Genomic DNA, 25067 nt, shown 5'->3' with positions numbered 1-25067 from the left:
AAGAGATTTTCAGCCTCCAAAATTCATATGCTACAAGACTCATCTAGAATTGTTATTTGGCAGTCAGGTTCTGAAATAGTGATGCATTTCTGTCTCCTTCTGTTTTCCTAAACAATACCATCATGCATACTAATACTTTCTGTTTATAAAAGAAAACATAGTTAAACGTAACAGAACCAATACGGTCAGTTTTTGTCGTGCTACTGACTGCATTTTCATTTTCAGCAGATTCATCTTCAGTCAGTATAGAGGAAAAAGTGTAAGACTAATCAATCTTTCTAGAAGACAAAGATTACTGCAACAACTGCATTACAAACAATGAACTTTCTTACTTTTTAAACATCTGTATATGGCAATCATTAACATGTATCAATAATAGCAAGGTCTTAATTTTAAAATCTCTTATTGTTTATAAAATATAACGATACTGAGATAAACTTCAATAAACCAATTCAGCTTTAGTTAGACTAAAAAACAAAGTAACTGCTGTAGTCAAAGGAATTACAATATTATAAAACCTACAGAAATGAAATCAAAATCTTTCTCTAAGCAATACACATTAGATTTCAACATTTTCCACAATTGTGCTGTTTCTTTGTCAAAGCTATTTCATAACGTATATGGACACAGGGAATGCAAAATAAATAAATAAATAAAAAAAATAAATAAAAGACAAACACAGAAATGAGGAATTTGACACAGAGATCAATTTTGTTTTTCCACATGCAGATGATTACGGGGCTCTCTGACTAACAACCCACTGAGGGCAGACATGCAAAGCATGCAGGCAGGATGTACGGATCAGAACGTGCACTTTTCCTCTGCAGGGGAACCATGCAGATGACAGCACAGAAGAGAAAAGGCACTTACAGTTGTTCTAGAGAGGCAAGTCCTTTAAATGCTTGCCTGTCAATTGACTGGATTTCATTCTTGTACAAATAGCTGAAACAAGAAACAATCAGTAATATTAGTACACAAACAAGAGCTACATGAAGGTGGAAAAGAAGAATTAAGTTGACACATGAAGACAGTTTTTCCACTACATATTAGGAAAAAAAATACAAAACAAAAACTAAACACATACACATAAAAATACTTTGTCCTTGAGAATTCATCCCAAATGTTTGCCAGGAAAAACAGAAGTCTGGGGCCTTGTAGGCTGTCACCCAGATGGTCTTTGGCTTCCCAGTTCTCACTGTTATTACTTACTGCTTCTTTGCCCCTCAGTTTCTTGATAGGCTTGCCAAAAGTCAAAATAAATTAAATTTAATGGGGCAGAATTGCATCAGGCTGCCTTTTCCAGAACACACCAGGGATGCCACTGGCCTCTTGTTTTCTTTAAAACATTTCATCTGAGTACTGGTACAAATATTCATATTATGATGGAATTTGTCTTTTGACTCGATTTAGAGAACAGTGAGAATTTTGATAACTCCATCTGTGTCACCTTTTGAATAATTACAAAAGAAAAAAAGTACAAGTCAGAAGATTGCTATTGCATCAATAAAACAGGATTGCATATTTGTTTTATCACTTATAAAAGATGGACTTTAGGTCGTCATTGATAATATAAACAGAATAAACATATGCAGAGTACCAGTATGTTCACAAGTGATGTCCATAATTTTTCCACAGAAAAAGTCCGCTGGTTCTGGATGGATCAGTGTATGTGCTGATGTTCATTAAGCTTTTAACATTAAGTACAGATGGTTTAGTGAAAGTGTGTTTGAGAAAAATCACACAGTTTAACTGATAACTGCAGTTTCTGCATGGGGAGTTTCTGCCACTCTCTTTTTGTGTTAGGTTAGGAACAGGTTCTCAGTAAGAACTTTCTCACAATTATTTGACAAATGGTTTGAAATTGAGTTAATCAGGCATGGATGTCTATGAAAAAGGGATGACGAGACTTGGTACCACAAATGGCTTTATTAGCTTTATTAGTAGTGTGTTTGGCTTTTCTATTGTTACAGCTTTTGGTTACTTATTGGAAACACTGCAAACATCTTTGGAACTAGATGATCTTTAAGGTCCCTTCCAACCCAAGCCATTCTATGATTAAAGCAACAGATAAAATACTTGCCCTGCTGGAGCCAGTGGCAGCTTTTACACTGACTTGAAGGCCAACACTTTACAGCAGGCCTTAACAAGAAATAAAGTTGTAGGCATCTGATGGTACCTCAAGACAACTTTGGGGGACGATATAGTGTCTTTCCATTGAGTCTAAAGTTTTCCACTTGACAAGATCTGAACACAATAATAAATCAATAGTCCTCAAGAGTTCAAGAGTTCTCAATTACCATAGACATGCATCTGAACAAAAAAAGTACAGCTTCTCCAATGACAGAATAACTATCAAGCAAAAAATTGTGAGGTTTTAAAAATGTCCAAAGGTCAGAACAAATTAAACCAGAAAAAATAATACCATCAACTGAAATGCCTATAAAAAATTAGAAAATCATTTGAAAAGAAAGAGAATAAGTATATCAGGCTTATTTTGGATGTGGGATTAGTTTTTATTCTATTTGGAAAAAAAAAAAAACAGAAAAACAAAAACAAAAACAAAAACCTTTCATAACCTTTCATTCAAATGTGTGTTTAGATTAGTGTGAGATTTACGAACTCATTTAAGGGTCAGTAATATTGCATAGTCATTATGATTTTGAATCTCTTTAATTTTCCTGTCTATACAATATTAAATTCCTACCTTTTTCTTCAGTGAGTATTTTAAATACACCATTTCTTCTCACTCCTTAGCAAATTTCAATGACTGAACAGCCAAAGTGCTATTTACCATTCTTAATACACCCTGTCTAGCAGTTTGGAAATTCCTTATTCCTCTGAGTCCTAAACTTCTGATCAGAAACAGGAACCAGACTGATTTTAGATGCCTTGACATCTAAAGGCATCTTGACATTTGCATTTTGCATTTGCATTTGACAAATTTTATTCAAGAAATAGAATGAATCTGACCCCCCCCAAAAAAAAAAAAAGTTTTATTAGAATCACTGCTGCAATTTTTATTTATTTTTTCCGGAGACCAAGTAAGGCAGAGTGAAGAACAAGGGTCAGTTAGTGAAAGACTGGAATAATGACTTTGCAGTTTTTCAGACATTTACCACCATACTGTCGGGAACTTTTTTGTCCACATTTGGAGCTCTTACCAGGCCCTAGTGGTGGGACTTTATTCAGGATTCAACTTTAAACTACAATTTTTTTCCACGTTGATCAGAAAACCCTCAAATGCAGGACAGTCAACTGACCTCAGTCCAGCATGTCCCCCAACCACAGAGAAACCTCAGCAACCCCAAAACTACAAAAAAAAGTATATATGTCCTGTGACATACGATAACCACACTTTCATTTAGTTGAATAGAAAAAGTACATGACCGTGACAGCAAAAAATGGCAGAAGGCACAGAAGCACATGTGATGTAATGTGATTTTGGGAAGGGTGAGGTAAGCGAATCTGCAGTTTGGCAAACCTACAATGTATCTTCTGTTTTGCACTATTGCTTCATTCACCAAATGCAAAACAAATCTTGCTGCATGTTCCCTCTTGGTATTTCCAAAACTGATATGTTCCATACAATCTCAATTCCCATTTACTATTTGCATAGTGTCACTTCGTCATGTCTGATTTCTGACCTTTCCACTTTTTATTAAATGAACATGCCTCAACATTGTTGCCAAAATAGTTTTTATTCTCCATTTTTATTTTTGAAACTGTCCCCCATGATATCCTTATCTCTAAATTGGAGAGACATGGACTTGATGGATGGACCACTATGTGGGTAAGGAATTGGCTGGATGGTCAAGTCAAAGAGTTGTGGTCAACAGCTTAGTGTCCAGGCGGAGATCAGTGAGGAGTGGTGTTCCTCACGGGTTAGTACTGGGACAGACGCTGTTTAACATATTTGTCAGTGACATGGACAGTGAAATTGAGTGCACCCTCAGCAAGTTTACTGATGACACCAAACTGTCGACATGCTGGAGGGAAGGGATGCCATCCAGAGAGACCTGGACAGGCTTGAGAGGTGGGCTTGTGCAAACTTCATGAGGTTCAACAAAGCCAAGTGCAAGGTCCTGCATCTGGATTGGGGCAATCCCAAGCACAAATACAACTTGAGAATGGATTAAGAACAGCCCTGATGAGAAGGACCCGCGGATGTTGATTGATGAGAAGCTCAACATGAGCCAGCAATGTGTGCTTGCATCCCAGAAAGCCAAGTGTATCCTGGGCTGCATCAAAAGAAGCCTGGCCAGCAGGGCAAGGGAGGTGATTCCCCCCCATACACTCTGCTCTTGTGATACCTCACTTGGAGTCCTGCACCCAGCTCTGGGGCCTCCAGCACGAGAAGGACAAGGAAGTATTAGAAAGAGTCCAGAGGAGGGCCACAAAGATGATTAGAGAGCTGGAGCACCTCTCCTATGAAGAGGGGCTGAGGGAGTTGGGGTTGTTCAGCCCAAAGAAGGGAAGGCTTTGGGGAGACCTTACAGTGGCCTTCCAGTACCTAAACGAGGCCTACAGGAAAGCTGGGGAGGGGCTCTTTTTCAGGGATCATAGTGATAGGACAAGGGGTAATTGCTCTAAACTAAAAGAGGGTAGTTTTAGATTAGATAATTAGGAAGAAATCCTTTACTGTGAGGGTGGTGAGGCACTGGAGCAGGTTGCCCAGAGGGGCTGTGGATGCCCCATCCCTGGAAGTGTTCAAGGCCAGGTTGGATAGGGCTTTGAGCAGCCTGGTCTAGTGGAAGGTGTCTGTGCCCATAGCAGAGGGTTGGAACCAGGTGATCTTTAAGGTCCTTTCCAACCCAAACCCTTCTATGATTCTATGATTTCTATCGCTTCCTTCACACTAGCTTCTAGTTTACTGCTCAGTAAAATACACTCTCTTTACCTGAAAAGCTCTTTGCAATTGCTAACCTATATTTTACATTTTTCCATATCTCCTCCCCAAATCCTTTCTTTTTTTGTCTTAACCTCACTCTTCCCACTACTGATCGCAGATCTTCTAACACGTCTTCTTATACGTCAAAAGCATATTCCTTCAATTCCCGATTGTCCTGTCTTGGAGAATAAACTGTTGACTTTCAGGATCGTGAAGGATCTTACACAGTTTCCACAAACCTGCCTACAGCTATATTAAAAGGCTGGGTAGTTTTTCTTTCTCCCCTTTCAATAATAACTAACTCAGTTAACTGAATAAGCATAAAGTTGTTCAGTAAACTGAATAAGTCACGGGAAGTCAATTAAATATACTCAGTGTAACATATACATCATGCAACAACATGCTTGTATATGCAGCAGCATTATAAACATATACCAATTTTTTTGCTCATATTAATACAACTTTTTAGAAGTTTATTTTATACAGTAGTGTTTACATTATCCTTTGCAGAAAGGGGAACAAAAACATTATACAGAATTACTAAAGTGCAGAAAGAAACTACATGATGGATGAAGTCCAAGCTACTAATGCTTTTTTCATCCTTTCTAAAGAACCAGATTGCCAATGCTAAGGTACATGAAATAAGAAAGAAAGGCAGAAGGACAGAAAGAAACCTCTTGGTTTCATAGCAAAACAAGGATAATGACATATATTACTTTCCAACTTTTGGTATATGGATTCAGACAAATTATTACCACAGACAGCACAGCAAGATCATTAAAAACTTATGTTTATAGAACTTCAGAACATGTTTATATAACTGTAAAAATTTCAATTACATCAAGAAAAAGAAAGCAAATAATTCTAAAAAAATAAGCATCCAAAATCGTATGTGAATAGTTTTGTTTTTATAATTTAAGGACCAACTTTTACAATTTTTTCTCCAGACAGATAATTCTGAAAATAGGCACACCTCATAAAGCTATAAGCTCAGTTTCAGAAACGAATAGCACAAAAAAGCGTTTGACAATTCTGAGGCTTATTTGAGATTTCCTTGTAAAAGTTTTGTCTGAAAGCTAAAACTGATCTACAGTAAATACACAGAAATGGGCCCTGACGTCTCTCATAGATTGGCTTTTTAAATTTTTATTATATATGCTGTATTATGTTTTATACTTGCATATTTTATATAGCAGTATATATTTGCAACTATTTTCTACATCCTTATATAAATGTATGTAAGTGTTAATAAATATATTTCACTAAATCAAAGCCATTGAGAAATGACAGACTTTCTAGAGCCTGTGAAGCCTAAATTTTCAAAACCATCTGCCACCCAGTACCTCAGTTCTCATAAGGACACATGTAACACCGTGGGCTAATAATCTCATTTTATGAAATAGAAGAATACAAGTTGTGTTTGCAAATATCCATAGGATCACGCTACCCAAACCCACAATTATTCTGGATGACTAATGATGATCGCCTCTTGCCCAGGCGATCAGCTCCGGGGCAGACGTGTTCTGCAGCGGAGCGGGGGATCGCCACAGGCAGGGCTTTTTTCCGGCATCGAGGCCGAGGGAGCCGCCAGGACCCAGCAGCTCTCGCGGGGGAGGCTGACGAGGCGTAGGCGGAGCCAGCAGCGCCCCCTCCCCGGCCGTTCAAAAGCAGCCCCTAGGGAGCGCGGCGACCAGGCCGGGCAAACAGGGCGTGGCGCGTCAGAAGGGCGGGGCGCGGCAGTGCGCGCAGGCAGGGCGAGGAGGGAGGGGACCTCGCCGGTCTTTTGCAGCGGTCTTTCCCATCGGTACGTGTAACCTGCCTGCGAGGAACTTGGCCATGGTATCAACCAGGCAGAAAACCATGGCCTCCGCATCTCTTGCGGCCTCTCCAGCCGCTGTCACCGATGTGGCTACTCAGACGGAGGGCTCGGGGAAACACAGCCGTCCAGGTCATGGGCTGCAGGGTGTGCCCGAGTCTTCTGTCGGTATCCGACAGCAGCGGCGAGCAGTATGCCTGTGGGAGGTGTGCCCAGGTTGAAGAGTTGCTCAGCCAGGTAGCGGAGCTTCGGGAGGAGGTGAGCAGGCTCAGAAGCATCAGCGAGTCAGAGAGGGAAATTGACTGGTGGAGGTGTACTCTGCCCTCTCTGAGACAGACTCACGAGCCTGCCATAGCACAAATGTCTCCTACTACGCAGAAGACAAAAGTTCCCTTATCCTGCCAGGCAGCAGGAGGGGACCTAAGCCAAGGAGGGGAATGGAGGCAGGTTCCTGTTCGGGGGGGTAGCTGAGCCCTGTCCCTGCCCACCTCACCTTCCCATCTACCCTTACATAAAGGTACGAAGCTCTAGAACATGACAACCAGAACAACGAAGCAGGTGAAAGCTCGTCGAGGTTGGTTAGGATGCCTAAGGCAAGGTCCCCTACCCCCCACATTGCTACATCAGCTCTCAAAAAAGGAAGAAGGGTTATTGTCATGGGGGAATCCCTTTTGAAAGGGACAGAGGGCCCAATATGCTGACCGGACCCTACCCACAGGGAAGTATGTTGCCTCCCTGGGGCTCGGGTGAGAGACTTCACTAGGAAAGTCAAGCGCCTGGTACGGCCCACCAACTACTACCCGCTACTGGTCTTTCAGGCTGGTAATGACGAGGTAGCAACGAGAAGTCCGAGAGCGATCAAAAGGGACTTTAGGGCTTTGGGGCGACTACTTAAAGGATCAGGGGCACAGGTTGTGTTTCCTCTGTCCTTCCGATAGGAGGGATCGAAGCTGACAAGCAGACTCGTCACATTAACAAGTGGCTTCGGCACTGGTGCAACTGGCAGAATTTTGGGTTTTTCGATCACGGGAAGGTCTATGTGACGCCGGGCCTGCTGGCACCAGATGGGATGCGCCTCTCTCAGAGAGGGGTGAGGATTTTTGCTCAGGAGTTGGCTGGGCTGATAGATAGGGCTTTAAACTAGAGCCGAAGGGCGAAGGGGATAAAACCAGGCACGCCGGTGACAAGCTAAGGGATGGTGCGCTAGAATCAGAGGGACTGTGTGCTAGTGAGGTGGTTCGGTCAGCTCCACAAGGTGCTGCTTGTAGGGAGGCGCATTTGAAGTGCTTCTACACAAATGCACACAGTATGAGGAATAAAATGGATGAGCTAGAAGTCTTGGCCCAGTCCCACAGCTACGACATCATCGGCATAAGCGAAACCTGGTGGGATGAGTCCTGTGGCTGGTGTGTTGCAATAGATGGTTACAGGCTCTTTAGGAGGGACAGGCAGGGTAGGCGGGGTGGCGATGTATGTGAAGCATGGACTGGACTGTGTGGAACTTCAAGTTGGTGACAGCAAAGTTGAGAGCCTCTGGGTAAGGATTAAGGGACGAACAAATAAAGGGGATGTTGTTGTGGGAGTCTATTACCGACCACCTGGCCAGGACGACAACGCTGATGAATTATTCTTTGCAGAACTAAGAGATTCCTTGAGATCAACTCCCCTCGTCCTAACGGGGGATTTTAACTTGCCAGACGTCAACTGGGATCACCACACGGCTGACACGAGCAAGTCCAGGAGGTTCATAAAGCACCTAGATGATAACTTCTTGGTGCAGGTGCTAAGTGAGCCAACTAGGAAAGGTGCCCTCCTAGATCTGTTGCTGGAGAACAGAGAGGGTCTTGTGGGAGACGTGGCAATTGGCGGCCATCTCGGTCATAGTGACCATGAAGTGGTTGAGTTTAGAATTTATGGTGACAGAAGGAAAACTGTCACCAAAACTTCAGCCCTGGATGTGGGGAAAGCAGACTTCAGGCTGCTCAGGGAACTAGTCAGCAAGGTCCCCTGGGAAACTGCTTTTGAAGGCATTGGCGTCCATCAGTGCTGGTCCATCTTTAAGCACTGCCTCCTAAAAGCACAAGATCAGGCTATTCCAAAATATCGGAAGTCAGGCAAGCGGGGCAGAAGGCCGGCCTGGCTGACCAGGGATCTTCTACTGGAGCTAAGGCGAAAAAAGAAAGTGTACGGCTGCTGGAAGGAGGGTCAGGCGACGAGGAAGGAATACAGGGATGCTGTTCGTGTTTGTAGGGAGAAAATTCGTGTGGCCAAAGCCCAACTAGAGTTGAAGCTGGCCATGTCTGTGGGAGACAATAAAAAAGGTTTTTTTAGATATGTGAACAGAAAAAGGAGAACCAAAGAAAACATAGGTCCGCTACTAGATGGGGAGGGTCTCCTCACAGACAATGACATAGGCAAAGCATAGACGTTTAATGCCTTCTTTGCCTCTGTCTTCAACGCTGACGATGGGCTTCGGGACCCAGGGTGCCCTGAGCTGGAGGACCATGACGGTGGGAATGACAAACTCCCAACCGACCCTGAACGTGTGCAGGATTTGCTGCTCCACCTGGATCCATACAAGTCCATGGGTCCGGATGGGATTCATCCCAGGGTGCTTAAAGAGCTGGCTGACGTCATCGCAGGACCTCTCTCAATTATTTTTCAATGATCTTGGGAATCTGGAGAGGTCCCATTGGACTGAAAGCTGGCAAATGTTGTGCCAATTTTCAAGAAGGGTAAGAAAGAAGACCCTAGCAATTACAGGCCTGTCAGTCTCACGTCAGTGCCTGGTAAAATTATGGAGAGGATGATCCTTGAAGTTATTGAAGCACGCCTGGGGGACAATGCAGTCATTGGTTCCAGCCAACATGGGTTCATGAGGGGTAGGTCCTGCCTAACAAATTTGATTTCCTTTTATGATAAGATCACCCATCTAGTTGACCAAGGGAAACCAGCTGATGTGATCTTTCTGGACTTCAGCAAAGCTTTTGACACGGTTTCCCATAGGATCCTACTGGACAAAATGTCCAGCATACAGCTAAACAAAAACATCATATGATGGGTGAGCAATTGGCTGACGGGCTGGGCTCAAAGGGTTGTGGTAAATGGGGCCACATCTGGCTGGCGGATGGTCACTAGTGGGGTCCCTTAAGGCTCCATTTTAGGGCCAGTCCTCTTCAATGTTTTTATAAATGATTTGGATGTAGGACTAGAAGGTGTTCTGAGCAAATTTGCCGACGACACTGAACTTAGAGGAGTTGTGAACTCAGATGAGGGTGGAATGGCCTTGCAGAGAGATCTGGACAGATTGGAGAGCTGGGCGATCACCAACCACATGAAGTTTAACAAAAGCAAGTGCCGGGTCCTGCACCTGGGACGGGGCAACCCTGGCTATACGTACAGACTGGGCGACGAGACGCTGGGGAGCAGCCCCACAGAGAGGGAGGGATCTGGGGGTTGTGGTTGACAGCAAGTTGAGTATGAGCCAGCAGTGTGCCCTGGCAGCCAGGAAGGCCAACCGTGTCCTGGGATGCATCAAGCACGGCATTGCTAGTCGGTCGAGGGAAGTGATTGTCCCGCTCTACTCTGCGGTGGTGCGGCCTCACCTCGAGTACTGTGTGCAGTTCTGGGCACCACAGTACAAAAAGGACATTAAACTGTTGGAGAGTGTCCAGAGGAGGGCGATTGTCCTGGTTTCAGTTAGGACAGAGTTAATTTTCCTCCTAGTAGCTGGTAGGGTGCTATGTTTTGGATTAGGATGAGAAGAGCGCTGATAACATGCTGATGTTTTAATTGTTGTAGAGCAGTGCTTACACCAAGCCAAGGACTTCTCAGCTTCTCGCTCTGTCCTGCTAGCGAGCAGGATAGGGATGCAGCAGGAGCTGGGAGGGGACAGACCCAGGACAGCTGACCCAAACTGGCCAAAGGGGTATTCCATACCATCTGACGTCATGCTGAACAATATATAGGGGTGGCTAGCCGGGGTGGAGGGGGGGCCGGCTGCTCGGGGATAGGCTGGGCATCGGTCAACGGGTGGTGAGCAATTGCATTGTGCATCACTTATTTCGTACACATTAGTACTATTATTATTATTATTGTTATTATTTTTCCTGTCTTAATAAACTGTCTTTATCTCAACTCACAGGCTTCACTTTCCCGTTTCTCTCCCCCATTCCGGAGAGGGAGGGGGGAGGGTGAGCGAACGGCTGTGTGGTGTTTGGCTGCCAGCCGGGCTAAACCACAACAGCGATGAAGATGGTGAAGGGCCTAGAGGGGAAGACATATGAGGAGCGGCTGAGGTCACTGGGCCCGTTCAGCCTGGAGAAGAGGAGGCTGAGGGGGGACCTCATCGCAGTCTACAACTTCCTCGCGAGGGGGAGTGGAGAGGCAGATGACCTATTCTCTGTTATCACCAGTGACAGGACCCGTGGGAACGGTGTAAAGCTGAGGCAGGGGAAGTTTAGGCTAGACATCAGGAAGAGGTTCTTCACCAAGAGGGTGGTCGCACACTAGAACAGGCTCCCCAGTAAAGTAGTCACTGCACCAAGCCTGTCTGAATTTAAGAAGCGATTGGACTGTGCACTTAGTCACATGGTCTAAACTTTTGCGTAGACCTGTGTGGTGCCAGGAGTTGGACTTGATGATCCTTATGGGTCCCTTCCAACTCGGGATATTCTATGATTCTATGATTTGGCTACATAATACTAGATTCCAAACAATCTTATAACTTTGTGGAAATAATATAGTCTCTTCCCCTAATTTCTACTTCAGTTGATTCTATTGGGAAAAAGTCTGTTTTGTTTCCTTTGTTTCATAGAATACACTTAGCATGTGCTTACTCAACTGAACTTTTCACAGCTAAACTGTATTCATTTGGTACATTTGAGCCTTCTGTGCTGATATCTGTCCAGTACCAGCACTTTTATAATGCTACAGTCGTACAGTCCTGCTGAACATTTCACAGCCATCAAAATAGGCAAAAACATCCTCTTAAAGTCCATTTTAAAAAATAGGCAATATTTTTAAAGAAGAGCTCACTGTAATTCAGTTTTCAAATTTTACAGGGAAGAGGAAAAGAAAAAAATCTTCCACTGAGCAATATAGGTATCATTTAATACACAGTATTATAAGTATATGAAAACAAGCATATTATAATTCAGTTAACTCTTTTCAGTCTTTTACTAAACTGAATGGAGAGCATAGTTCAGTTTTATCTCAGATTTACTACAGCTTTGCAAAAACAAGCATGTGAAAATAATGAACTAATTTTAACAGATTATTCTAATAATTAGAATAATAATATTATAAATAGAATTAATAATAATTATTCTAATAATTAGAACGGCTATTTCTGCATAGCTGCTGGCTATGGAAAGAAACCTAGACATCCTGAATTAGGAGACTTTAAGTACTCCACTACTAAATAGTTTGTATCTCAAGTTACAAAGCACCAGATTGACCACACAAACTTGTGTGTAAAAATAACAGATCATCATAGACTTTAATAACTTATTAGGGATGCTCTGTTCAATATTCTCTTTCCTCCATTTTTATGGAGAATACACAGCTTTATTACTGCAAGACAACACATATAAAAATAAGACCAGGAAATGTGATCAAACAGCTTTGGAAGCCAACAAATATACCTGCATAAATTTATGTGATTTTTATTTTCCTTGCTTCTTACAACCCCTTACAGGTACATTCAGGCTGCATTCTTAAAAACTATATGGAAAATTAAATATCTGAATTGTTTCTGAAACAATGAAATCTCAAAGTCACCATTTTTTTCTGTACAGAACTTTAACAATGACCAATATGCCAAGAAAATAGAGTGAGACTTTTGTATGTGACACTACATAAGGAAGACTCCAGAGACTACAGCTGAGAATCCATGACAAGTTATTATTCAACTTTAGTCTTTTTACACATAAAAATAACAATCTGGGGTGCTCTTTGCTTATTTGGATAATTAATACACTTGATATGTCTGTTAAAAACATTTATTTATTTAACATTTTATTCTCAAAATAAACAGGTTGCCTGAAGACAAACCTCATGGTCAATCATATAGGTAGTTTTTCATTTTGTTTGACTTTTCTCTTATTTCTAAGTTACATATAGTTAACAGCAACTAGTAAGTCTTTCAAAATCTACTGCATACAAACAGATGTTGAAGTCTAGCAAATTTCAAATCACCTACTTACAGAAACAGGTTCACAGTTGTCCCTGCCCCATAAATTAATTTCACTAATTTTCAAAGCAGTTTATCACCTAAGAGAGTAAATCAGATTAAAACTCAATATCAGATTAAAACGCTTCCCAATGAAGAAGTTCAGTTATGTATTGATACAAAAAAGTGACATTCATTTAACTTACAGATATTTCAGATTTTCAAGGTCTCCAAATGCCCCACTAGGTATTCTTTTAATTTGATTGTTGTTTAGGAGCCTACAAAAAGAAATAAAGAAAAATTTATTTTAGCATACAAGAACAGTATGAAAAAATGTGTAACAGTTGGTGTAAATGCAGCATGAAAACATAAAAGAAATAACAAAACAGAAGACTTTTTTGTTAACAGTAACTGCTAGAAGAAAAACAGCTAAGTGTTTACAGATCCTCAGTCACTGCCTTGCAAGAGAAAAGTCTGGAAAAACTAGAAATAAAAAAAAAATCTAAAAACTGAAATAATGTTGCTTTTTGTAGACATCTAAGATGAAGGAAAATAAAATCCTGGTGCCACAATTACCCAGAGGGTTGAATTTGATAAAATTGACATTATCAAAGATTTGTCATTAGCAGGTGCATTTAAGTGACTTTCCCTGAATATTTCTTAGTGTTGTTCTGTGTACTAAGGTCTTCACATCACACACGAACACAACTGTCTGCATTCACAAACGTGCAGTTATCCATCAGAAACATGCTCGCAGCCATTTCAAAAGTGATATTTGAAGGAATGACAAAGGAAATACTAAGTAAAAAAACTATAATGCCCATATTGTTGCATTATGGTTGCGTAAAAAATGTCTTTTACAAAACATGGTCTTCTCTTTACATACATACACAGTAACTGAGATCTCAAAAGGAAGCTCAGTAGGAACAAAACTTTCCAAATTCTGCCATCCTGGCTGGTATTAGAATAAGAAAGTTCAAAACATTAGAAACAGAGCTTATCAAATATTTTGTAACTGCAACACATTTGAACACCTGAACCTTTGAACAGTTTTGTTGTGACTACATATTAAATCATATGTGATATTACAACTAAAATATTTATCACAATTTAGAAACAATGATATAGTAAAGTTGTGTATTTTTTTTGTATTTGCAATTAAAGAATGTTTTAATGTTAATAAAATGTTAGGATGCAAATACTTTCCTTTTTTATTTTAACAGACATATACCTGGTTTTGCTTTCAAATACTTTGGACTTAAACCTTATTTCCCTCACCTGTGTAAATACTAGAACTGAAATTTGTTAGACTACTTACCTGTGAAATGTGAGTAAATTTGGCACAGTATCAAGTTAACCATATTAAATCAAAAGGGAAAAGGGCCTTAGGGTTGAAAAATAACTTACAGTGTGTTCAAATTCTTAAGCCGTCTAAATTCTCCAGGCTGGATTTCTTTAATCCTATTAAATCTTAGATCTCTGCAGAATAAAGAAAAAAAATCATGTTATTAAGAGCAAAGCAAACAAACAAAAATGATGTATTTTTTCATAAGAAAAACTGAACTAAGCACAAATCTTTGGGGACCACTGTGACCAGCCTCCATCCATAAACCTTAAATGTGGATGAAGGCAGAAGCAAAACAATTCTAGTTTGACAGGGTTTAGCAGAGGATTCACCAAATACAGCCTCAGCAGTCAATGCTGAAGGCTGCATCTAGGCTAAACCCGTGTTCATGAAGGATATTCTCTTCCACAATGAAGCATCTTGTAATAGGATGTTGGCTTGTATTTCACTCAATGGAATTGTCTTCATATTCTGAAAGCTGCTTGTAAATAATTGAGTAAAACTCTAGAAAAAAAATGAGATCAGAAAAAAGCTCAGAAAAAAAAGAAAAAACAGTTTTCAAGACTTCTAAGCTACTCCACTCTTCTGTTCTGGATAAGGAGGCATAGGTGCCTTCTGTTGGTCTGCTTTTAAAACCTGTAAATCCAGTTGCTTGAAGCAATTTATTTTCTTACTTCTTTATTTTATATTTCTTTTATATTTTATATTTTTTCTTTTATATTTTTATTTTATATTTCTTTATTTTCTTTAATTATACTTTCTCCTAACTTTTGATATGTCTTCACCACCTTCAGCTTCCAGCTATATTCATAGCTTAATGAGAATTTCTCCAAGAAGCAAACTCTGATTTTTCAAGTGAGATGCTGAAGAGAAAGCAGTGACATGGAGTTATAGATGCTCAGAAACAGATTCAATCAACTCATTTTGATGACCAACAGACCCATGCAAAAGGAAAAATAAATAAAATAATAAAAATAATTAAAAACAAAACAAACAAACAAAAAACAGGAAATAATTTTCTGCCTGATTAGCAAATTGAGTTGGCTTCCTGGAAGGTCACAAAAGTGAGAGAGGGACTGCAAGGAAAGAAGACAACCAGATCTGGTCTGCCATCTTCCCTAGCACCTGATGAAGGACGTGTGCATAAAGCAGGACCACGTCATCTCTGGCAAGCAAACAGAAGGGAAGCAAATGGAAGTAAGTAAAATCTGAAAGATCACGACCACCATGCTTATGGCACTGTTATTCTTAGAACAAACATTATCAATTGCTTCAAATAACAAATATAAAGAATACTCCCCTTTTTTGTTCTCTGAATTGTTACAATTATGCTTCATGAGCTATTTCTTGTACACAGAGAACAAAAAAATGTTAATTCATGACCACTGTAGATTTCTCAAGAACAGTTTCTTTCAAACTGTCTTAATTTCCTTATCTAACAGGATAATAAACCATGGATGAGGAAATCAGAGTATACATTATGCACATTAGTTTGGGGTTTTGATACAGGCCATTTATATAAACAACCAGAGAAATATGGCTTGGAGGAAATTTCTGTAAAACAAGTGTAAAACAAAATTGGTAGGAAATAAGATAGAGAATAAGATTAGTTACTGAACAGAAAGGCTGTATCAAGTAGAACTGGGCAGAAATCTGCCATAACGTATTAAATAGTTCAAGACAATGATGGTAGAAGGAAAAAGTAAGGTTAAAAGTAAGGTTCATATAGATGCTGACAAGTTTGGAGTGACTAAAAATATTCTGGAGGATGTTTGAGATGAGAAACAAGCCTGAAGTTATAAATCCCTGAGAAGTGGAAATAATTAACTGAACAGCAGTGAGACAGGGAACTACCAGAGAGCCACCAGTTTTTCAAGTCAATAAAGGCTTGGGTAAAAAACAACAAAAAGCCTCAACCAACAATGCCGTATCAGACTGGTAAAAAAAGCATGTACAACACAAAACAGGAGCACTGTTCTTCAGGCCTGAAATGTCAATCTCCCATGGTACAGACCATGTTCAAGATCAGCTTTGAGAACTGCATTTTAGGGGACAGAAGCAAAAAGCTTACCAGGAGTAAAAAGCTGACTTGCAAGCAGGGCACTGGGACCTGTCACCTTGGAGTAAGGATGGCAGAAATAAGGACTGTGTTGGACTGCTGAACAACTACCGGTTATTCAGCAAGGCCATTACAATACAGATCTTAAAAATCCAGAACAAGTATATTTTGTGTTGCTGAAATCATGTGGTTACTCAGCAGGATGAGGTTCTTTGCCCCTTTTTCAGTCTAGTTCCTGCCCAACCATGCTGCCTCCTTTCCTACTCCCCAAAGCTTGTTCCTTGTCCATTTGCTTCTCTTTATGAGAACCTTTATGGGTTTCCCTCATTTTGTTTTTACAAACCAACTGAATCCCTGCTGTGTGCTCTGCTTTGGAGCTTATCCATCCTGATGTCCAAATCCTGCTACCTGCCAGATGGCAATGGATGGTGGAAGCAGTAGCCTGAGGCAGTCCACCTCAGTTTTTGACTGTCTTTTTTTTTTTTTTTCCCTTCCTCATCAGTTACCATATATTACTGAAAGGAAAACAATAAATGAAACAATCAATAAAAATAATGTATTTATGGTGACAGCATGGGATTTTAGAATACTATAATATTTTTTTGGATAAATATCTAAAACTAACTGTAATGTATTCATTTCTTGTACATAGAGGATATGAACAAATTTAGTATACCTGCCTCCTAATTCAGGTTGTTGCCTTTATTACATATTTACAGTGAAAATATTTATTCCCTTAAATTATACCTAGACAACGCAAAAATACTTTTAGGGAAAAGGAGGCTACTGCGACTTTCTTATATTGAATACTCTGGGCTTCTGTTCCAGTACCTAAGCATCTTCCTTCAGAGCAATTCTGCCTGACCTCCCTAAATGCTTTCCTAATATTGTTATCTCTTTGCTCTCATTTACAAACAACGTCAACTATGCATCGTAAACCGATGACTCCCACATTACTTTCCTGGCCCTGTGTCATCTGCTCCGTGCTAAGTCATGGAGCACAAGCAGGAAATGATCGGGCAAGCATGAGGTTGCTGGGGCCAAGAACGTGCCAGGGAGCACGCTGACAATTTAGCACTTGGACGCCCTTGGAGGCGCGCTCCAGTGCCTGTGAGTGGGCTGGGTCCCACTGCTCTGCTTGCAGATGCCAAAGAGCACACAGCAAAGGGAGTGCAACAAGCAGCTGCTTAGTAGGCTTCCCTTGCTCCGTGTTTTAATGCAAATCTGTAAGATCTAGTTGTATGGCATATACATAAATGCAAAATGAAAGAATAGCTCTAAATAAAAAGTTGGTTTCGTATGACACAAAATGGTGAATGCTGTGTATCTAACTTCAAAATTTGCTGAACTATCTGAAATGATGCCTCTGGTTTGCACTTTCTTTGTGAAATGTTAAATTTTAAGACCAAATATTTTTCTTTTTTGTGTGACAAAGATCTTGTATTAATAAGCAAACAAATTGGGCTGCAGATACTTTTTGTCTGGATGAAAATGAACTCTGATAAATTCCTTATTTGAAGGAGCCTATTTTTAAAAAAGCAGACTCATAATATTTCCAAATTAGCAATCAAAAATAACTTTTAACAGTATTTTTATCTAATTAAACAAGATGAAAACTTCTAAATATATATATAATATTATGCAGCTCCTACTGTCATATATAAACTAATTTTCCCATGGCAGCTCTTAGCACTCCACAATGCCCTATTTAAGTTTGCCCTGGCAGTACACAGTAATGAAAACTGAGTTCTCTGTTAACATGTTCTAATGAGCAAGACAACATTCAGGTACATAAATGAATTGCAAGTTTATAAAAAGTATTTTATAAAATACAGCAATATATACTGAAATGCATTAATGAATATTTGGAGCATGAAAATCACACAATAGAATATACAGTGAATTATACAGCTTTGAAATATACTGAACTTAAGAAAAAGCCAATTTAAAGAGTTTGTTATTACACTCTGTTTGAAATACAGGAATCCTTCACTAAGAAAGAACTGCTTTTATTCAGAACAAACCACGCACTGAAATTAAAACCGAAACTTTTTATTTTTTAAAGATTTTTTTTTAAACACAAAATCTACACTAAATAGCTTTTGTTTATCTTTTTTTTTTTTTTTTTTTTTTTCTAATTATTGCAAAACAACATCCTGGGAAGAGAGTTAAGGCTCTACATTTCATTAGTTTTATAAAAGAAGAGACTTGGTGTGCTTTAATAATCCTACTGCAGATTCCTTTTGACATATATTTGACTTTTAAAGGTGCTGTTTTTTCCTCAAACTAAAACAACAGCAAAAACAACAACAAAAAGAACTGTTCTAAATAAAACTGATTAAAAGCAGGGCTGCCAACATGTCATGTACTCCCATCACACACTTCAAAATGTAGCAGCCTGGGCATCCAGTTGTGGATATTCAAAGTCAAAACAAGTCCCCCCCAGTCGCTGGTGGTAACCTATTTGCTGCCAGGTAATAAGCACTCACTAAGCAGCAGCTCATACAAAAGGGGTTTCCCCAAACGGGGCAAATAGGCAAATTCCTGATGAAGGACACAATGGGAGGAGAGCACCAGCACTTCTCCTGCTCCACCCCAGCCATGACCTTCTCATCTCGGCCTACAGACTGGCTACCCTGGTACTTCACTAGCCACGAGGGATTTCCTTAAGATCCCTTAACAGCTGTACACAGAGTATATTGGAAAAGACTTTTTATGTTTTTCAGTTTTAATTCACGTCAGAAATAAAGTGATCATGATGCAAAACCATATTAAGATCTTTAATAAGAAAGGAAAAGTAAAAATTAACCTGTTAAACTATTGCTTCATTCATAGATATCTCTCTCAATATATATACAAACATAGTTGGCCGATTCTTATCCAACTTATGGATATATAAACAATGTATCATGTGATGATTTACTTTAAAACATATCTTGTGCCATAGTGTATGTATGCAATCCACTGGCAGGGCATTAGCAAAGAACTCTACATCTCACACTCGCATCTGAGAGAAATGGTGAGATTAGAAAGATTTCAAATCTCGTATCACAACTACAAGTATTCTTTCCATTGTTATAGGTTATACACATCTTTTTTATACAGTGTTCAATGAATTAATTACAGCGCACTTAAACCTCAATACAAAAGCCTTAGAACATTAACTTTAAATAAAACATTTCATAACAGCAAAGGCAGCTGAAAACATTCAGAACTTTGGTAGTCCACCCTCCCGAGTGCAGGATGGAAACCAAAGCAAAAATTAAACTGAAGGCTCATTGCTAGGTATAACAGTAAGACTTACAAAGCATAACATAAATAAATATAGATTCCAATTTTAATAACTGGTATCACCAAAATACCTCCCAAATAATGATATCTTCAAAATATTAGACTAATGTAAGTGATAAAACTAAGTTTACTTTGGTCACTTTTTGTTCTACTGTTACAGAATGCTTGAGAGAACTTCTCTATATTCAAGTGGAAACTTTTAGGCATGACGTGTAATTTCATCATCTGTTTACAGCTCTCCTGATTTTGATAAAGATGAATGTAAACCTAGGCTATAAGCCCTATTTCCCTTGCAGATGAGAGAATAATGTTTGAATAATACATTTATTTGTTATTGTTCAGTGTTGAGGCTAAGGAGGACTAACCAAGCATGGCTTCTACTAACTTCAAATAATTCTGTGACATGAGACACTTCGTTTTTTAATACTTTTGGGTAGACCTGCTGTTCCACATCACCTATACTTCCAACCTGTAGAAGATCCCTTTAATCATTTGGAATCTACCAGCATTTTTCATAATTTTTTCTTGTCCAAAAATGAAAAAATATTACTTTACTTTAAGAAACACTACATGGCAATTAGACTAAGTGAAACAAAAAAAACAATCAAAAACATAAGTTCCAAGTAAAAGTAGAACTACCAGGTTTCTCCAAGAAGAGCTGCTGTTTGAAACATGATGTTGACACATTAATGACTTCTATTATCTTCGTTAGAAAACAAAACAAAACAGACAAACAAAACAACAACAAAAAACACTGAAAATGAAATTAAATCTTGAATCTTCATTAGCAGTGAAGCTGAGTACCTCATTACATACATCATTTCACAGATTAAACGGTACTTTAGCATTGATCTGGGACTTGAAAGATTTTAAATTCAAATCCCTGCCAGGTCAGAGGTATTTCCTCAGTTCAAGAGAAGCAGAATCACCACAGCACCAAAATGGAAATATCTAGAAAAATACTACTCCCCTAAGTATCTTAAAACCTGGAAGCTCTCAAATGTGAGGTTTAGACCACAAAAGTACAAGTCCTATACCAAAAGCCCACCCCAAAGGCAGACACTTTTAAAATCTCCAGTGAAAATTGTTTAAAGCTAAATCTCTTCCTCTGGAAGCATTTGTAAACTGCATATTTATATAATGTTTATCACTTAAATCTGAGAAATTAAAAGGTGGTGGCGGCTTTGGTTTGATAAGAATCAACAGGAATAATGCAAAATGCTTTCAAACGATGGTGTCCTTGTTACTATAATCTCTCTGAAACTCAGAGATATAAAAAGTCTGAAAGAGACCTAGGTGTAAAAGCCCATATATTCACTTATTTATCTGTTAAGGGTAGCTAATCAGCACCAATAAGAAAAGCCAAAACAGAAAAATAATAATTCCATCAGCTGCATAATATACACTGAATCAAGAAGAAAAAAAAAGCACAAACCAGTTATTTTCTCTTTTTCTTTTACTGAAAGAGGAAACAATTTAATAAATGAAATAAATATTAAATTATTAGATCTATTTGGTTTAATAGGTTAAATTAATAATTTAATTTCAAGAATGACCATTGCATTGATCATTTGTTTACCTCTCTTTAGATGTTTTAAAAGGTAGGAATTGTCATAAGTGGATCACATCACCAGTGGCAAATTCAAAAGAATGAAATAAGAGAAACATTATTTTTTTTCTAATAGCTGAAGATTAATTACAACCCAGCAGAAATAACCTGTACCATAAATGCCAAACTACTATGTTTCTCAACACAGAACAAAAGAACTGCAAATGCCAGCAAGACTACATTGCTTATGTCTACTTTATTCTTATTCTTTTTTTATTCAAGGTCATCCCAGCAGGAAATGAAAAACAGCCATCAGCATAGTAAAAACATTCAAACAGAGCAGAGCATGAAAATTGCACAAAAGAGGTTATATAATCAAGTCAGAGCAGTAACTGGATGATGTCAATGGCACTTTAATGCTGCTTTAAATACTGTCCTGTAAAAAAATGTGTCACTTTGTTGAACAAACAAAGAGAAGTCCTCCACTTTAAAAAAATAAAACCCAAACCCACTTTCAGCTATAGCACTACTTATATTAATCCTCAATACTAGCAGCATGCCATTTTCTAGAATACCAGAGGAATCAAGACATCTTTTTGCCTGATTTTAAGATTTGGCCTTAGTCATTCTTTTAGAAACAAAATTACATTGTTCTCATTTTCTTGGCAATTCATTTTCTGGATGAATTCTAACCCCATCTAATTACTACATATAGTACATGATTTTCTCTAATTTGCATTGAGAGATTTTATTATCTGTACATCACCATTCAGCACATAAAATAAAGCCACTGCACTTTTATACGGAAAACTAAAACCTAATTCTTGCATGGTAAGTGTCTATTACAGTCAATAATATTTAGTATACCATAATTCTAGTAAGAAAAGTGAATGGCTGGATCATAAATACATTGAAATTTGTAGAATTGGACAGATCAGATTTGGCAGTACTCACCTTGATCATAAAACCATGCTTACAAATATAAAAATAAAAAAAAAATATGGATGATATTATTATTATTATTTAAATAATGTCTGATTGGGTCAAATAGGTAAGATTTGTTGAAAGGGACTTTCAATTTATAAATCTTAAAAAATATATGTATCAGGTGCAGTTTTGGTGAATGGAAAGCTTATGATCTAGCCGTCTCCAAGAGCTGAGGATTTGTTTTAACTAACAATTATTTTGCCATTAGAGTTGAAAGGAAAACATTTAAATGTGAACTCAATGAAACGCAATACAGTATTGTCTTACTAAGTCTGTAGATCCCTTTGCTGCCTTTGTTGCCAATTTTTCCAACCAGCTATGCAGTACCATTAATAAGACTCAAGCGGGATTTGCTGGTTCAAAGTTTTAGGCACATAGGCTTAATTGACATGAATTACACATGGAAATTTTACTCGGCATGATCTTTGTCTTATCTATTTTCAGAGTTTTCCAAAATCCATCTGCTCCAGAAACACTGCATTTTGAACATATAAGTTCTATTTTATAATTGTTTCTAATTCTCATGCTATGTTTAAGGAAAAAAAGAGCGAGATACAGAGTGAGTGAGAGAGTTAGGAGTATGGCTAGAGGTAATGTTATTTGTGCATCTTGAAGAAATAACAAGAAAAGGTAAAATCTATTTTTAGTGCTCTCAGGGGTACCTGTTTCTAAAACCAAACAATGAAAAAGGTTATTGATAGTACAGTCATGACTCACGGCTGATTATTTTTGACACAAATATCCTCAGGAAAGGGCTGTTTTCTTGCCCTGTGCTTATGCCATGCCCAATAAAATTGGCCAGAATATCTGTGCATGATGCTGCATTAAAATAAACACTAGATGGATAAGGTCTTGGATCAAGTGAAGAATGAACTGATGGTTGGCAGAATCAGTATTGCAAAGAAATATTGGTACATTGAAAAAAATTTAGAGAATTAGAGAGAGCTTTGCAGTTTCTTTCTCAATATCTACTCTGTTTCAAATGTACTTCTCAATTTAAAAAAAAGTTTCTCTTCTACAGTACACTAAAGAAGACGCCAAAGAGGGAAGTGTATGGCATAGCAGGAATCACTGACACAAGTGCTGCAACATTGTTTTGTAGTTAATAGTCATCTAAATTATTACAGTGAAAAACCCACAAAAATACTGCTTTTACGTTATGATCATATGTAAGCATTTGTTCTAATATCTACCATTGCGCAAAATAATGTTTTTGCACTTTTCTTCCTCATAAGGATGCTTAAGTCTAAATTCTTTATCTATGAAATACTGGTATTCTCAGAGGAAAGAACTGAAAGCCAGAAAGAAGCATTATCATCCTCTGACTTCCCACACAGGATGTGTCCCAGAACAGTAGAGAAGTTCCTGTCTTAAGGCAATTATTTCTGACAGCACTGAACTATGCCTTTGAGAAAAATATAAAACTGTGATTCAAAAAGACCATGAATCAAGTGAGAACCTAAAGAAAGTCATTCTGGTAGTTAACTTTGTTCACTGGTAAAAATGGGACAGTCTGACCTTCCTTCCAGCTTGAATGGGTTTATCTTCAGATTCCATTCACTGGAATTAAAAAGCTGTAAGTGAGATGCAGCATTGACTATTTTTTCTTAAAGTACATCCAAAGGAGTTAAGGACTGAAGTTCATACATGATTTTTTTTTTCAGTAATTCTTAAAGACTAACAAAAATAAAGTAATTTTAAAAATATATATCCTAAAACACCAAAAAAGGTTGGGCAGGAAAACATACTTCCAATCCTTTCTAACAAGGGTTTTTCTGATTTTGCTCTGTGGGGGATTAATTCTTTCTTTCCCGTCAGGAAAACGGATGCAGATGTATTACAAGCTACTGAGTGTTCATAGTCATAGAAGAAAACACGCACTGCTACAGAAGTTACCTGGGTTTCACCCAAGTGCCAGAGGTCTGATCCCTTCCTAAGTCTCCTTGTAGCTCTGCCATTTCAGTCTCTCTTACAAGGGTACCCGGGCCATAGGCGGAGGGCAATCAGCTCTGAGTGTCAGCAGCTCTTACGGCTGAAAATGTGGACCTAAGTGAGAGCTGAGAGACGTAACAAATGGCAGGTAAACTAAAAAATATGAGCAGGAAGTGTGATTTTTCCTGTCAGTGCATTTTCTGCACTTTTCTTTCATCAGGGAAGGCAGCTTCACTGATGCAGTCCTGTGATCTTGCATTATGGTCATTATACCAGTAAATAATGTTCAGTATCTACAATGCCAGTGACTTTCCTAAAGAATGTCTATTTTGTCTCCTTCAATTCAAAAAGTCTTTTAATACAAGATCCATGTCAAGCCAAAGGATGTAGAAAACTGAAGGAATCACTGCAACTAAATCTAACATCTAAATCTAACTCAAAAGGCTTCATTCATCGTAAATCCATGCGTCACTCCTCCCTCCCTAAAAGGCAGATTTTATCAGAACATATTTCCAACTGTTAAGTACTTTCCAGTAATTTCTAATATAGTGATAGTCATATTGTGTTCAAACAGACTCAGAGGTGATGTTAGAATTTATCTGGATGCTTGTTGTTATGGAAACAAAGGACATTTTACTATTCCTATGAAAAGCGTAAAGATCAGAAAACCAAATGCAGGTATTCTGTCACTTGGCTGCAGCCTGCCTTCCTGGTGTCTGACAAAGCGATATCTCTTCCTTCCACTTAATGGAAAATCGCAGGTCAGCTCACTGAGAAAGCTCCAGCTCTTGGGATTGAATTGTCTGCTTCCTGAGGCTAATGACAGGCTGCCAGAGTAGATAAATTAGCAATTTTCTTGTTCTGCCTCCTGCTCCTCCTGCTCCTGGCCAGGCAAACTCTGAGCAAGAACCAGGAGTGTTGGGGCTGCGTTAGGCCTCCTCCAATATTTATCTCCTCCTTCCTCATCAGTGCAGACAACCTCAGCATAGGAATCTGTGCATTCCTCCTTCTGAGGAGGAGAGAAGTTG

At 38.9% G+C, this 25067-nt stretch overlaps 1 protein-coding gene across 2 annotated transcripts in view; it reads right to left on the bottom strand.

The window, feature by feature from the left end:
* The window catches only part of PXDN (peroxidasin), an 87081-nt gene that overhangs the window by 47084 nt on the left and 14930 nt on the right, over positions 1-25067 (bottom strand). Inside the window, exons 2-4 of one of the 2 annotated variants that reach the window (XM_040551037.1) lie at positions 14284-14355; positions 13083-13154; positions 871-942 (exon numbers count right to left, since the gene is read on the bottom strand). In XM_040551037.1, coding sequence (XP_040406971.1) covers positions 871-942; positions 13083-13154; positions 14284-14355 — 216 coding nt within the window. The remainder of the gene's footprint in view (positions 1-870; positions 943-13082; positions 13155-14283; positions 14356-25067) is intronic. The other variant, XM_040551036.1, reaches the window with a different exon arrangement.

This window comes from Cygnus olor, chromosome 3, assembly GCF_009769625.2.
Source record: "Cygnus olor isolate bCygOlo1 chromosome 3, bCygOlo1.pri.v2, whole genome shotgun sequence".
In the NCBI taxonomy this organism is placed as follows: domain Eukaryota; kingdom Metazoa; phylum Chordata; class Aves; order Anseriformes; family Anatidae; genus Cygnus; species Cygnus olor.
Note: the sequence above shows the minus strand (reverse complement) of the source record. Positions and strands in the feature narration are given on the sequence as shown.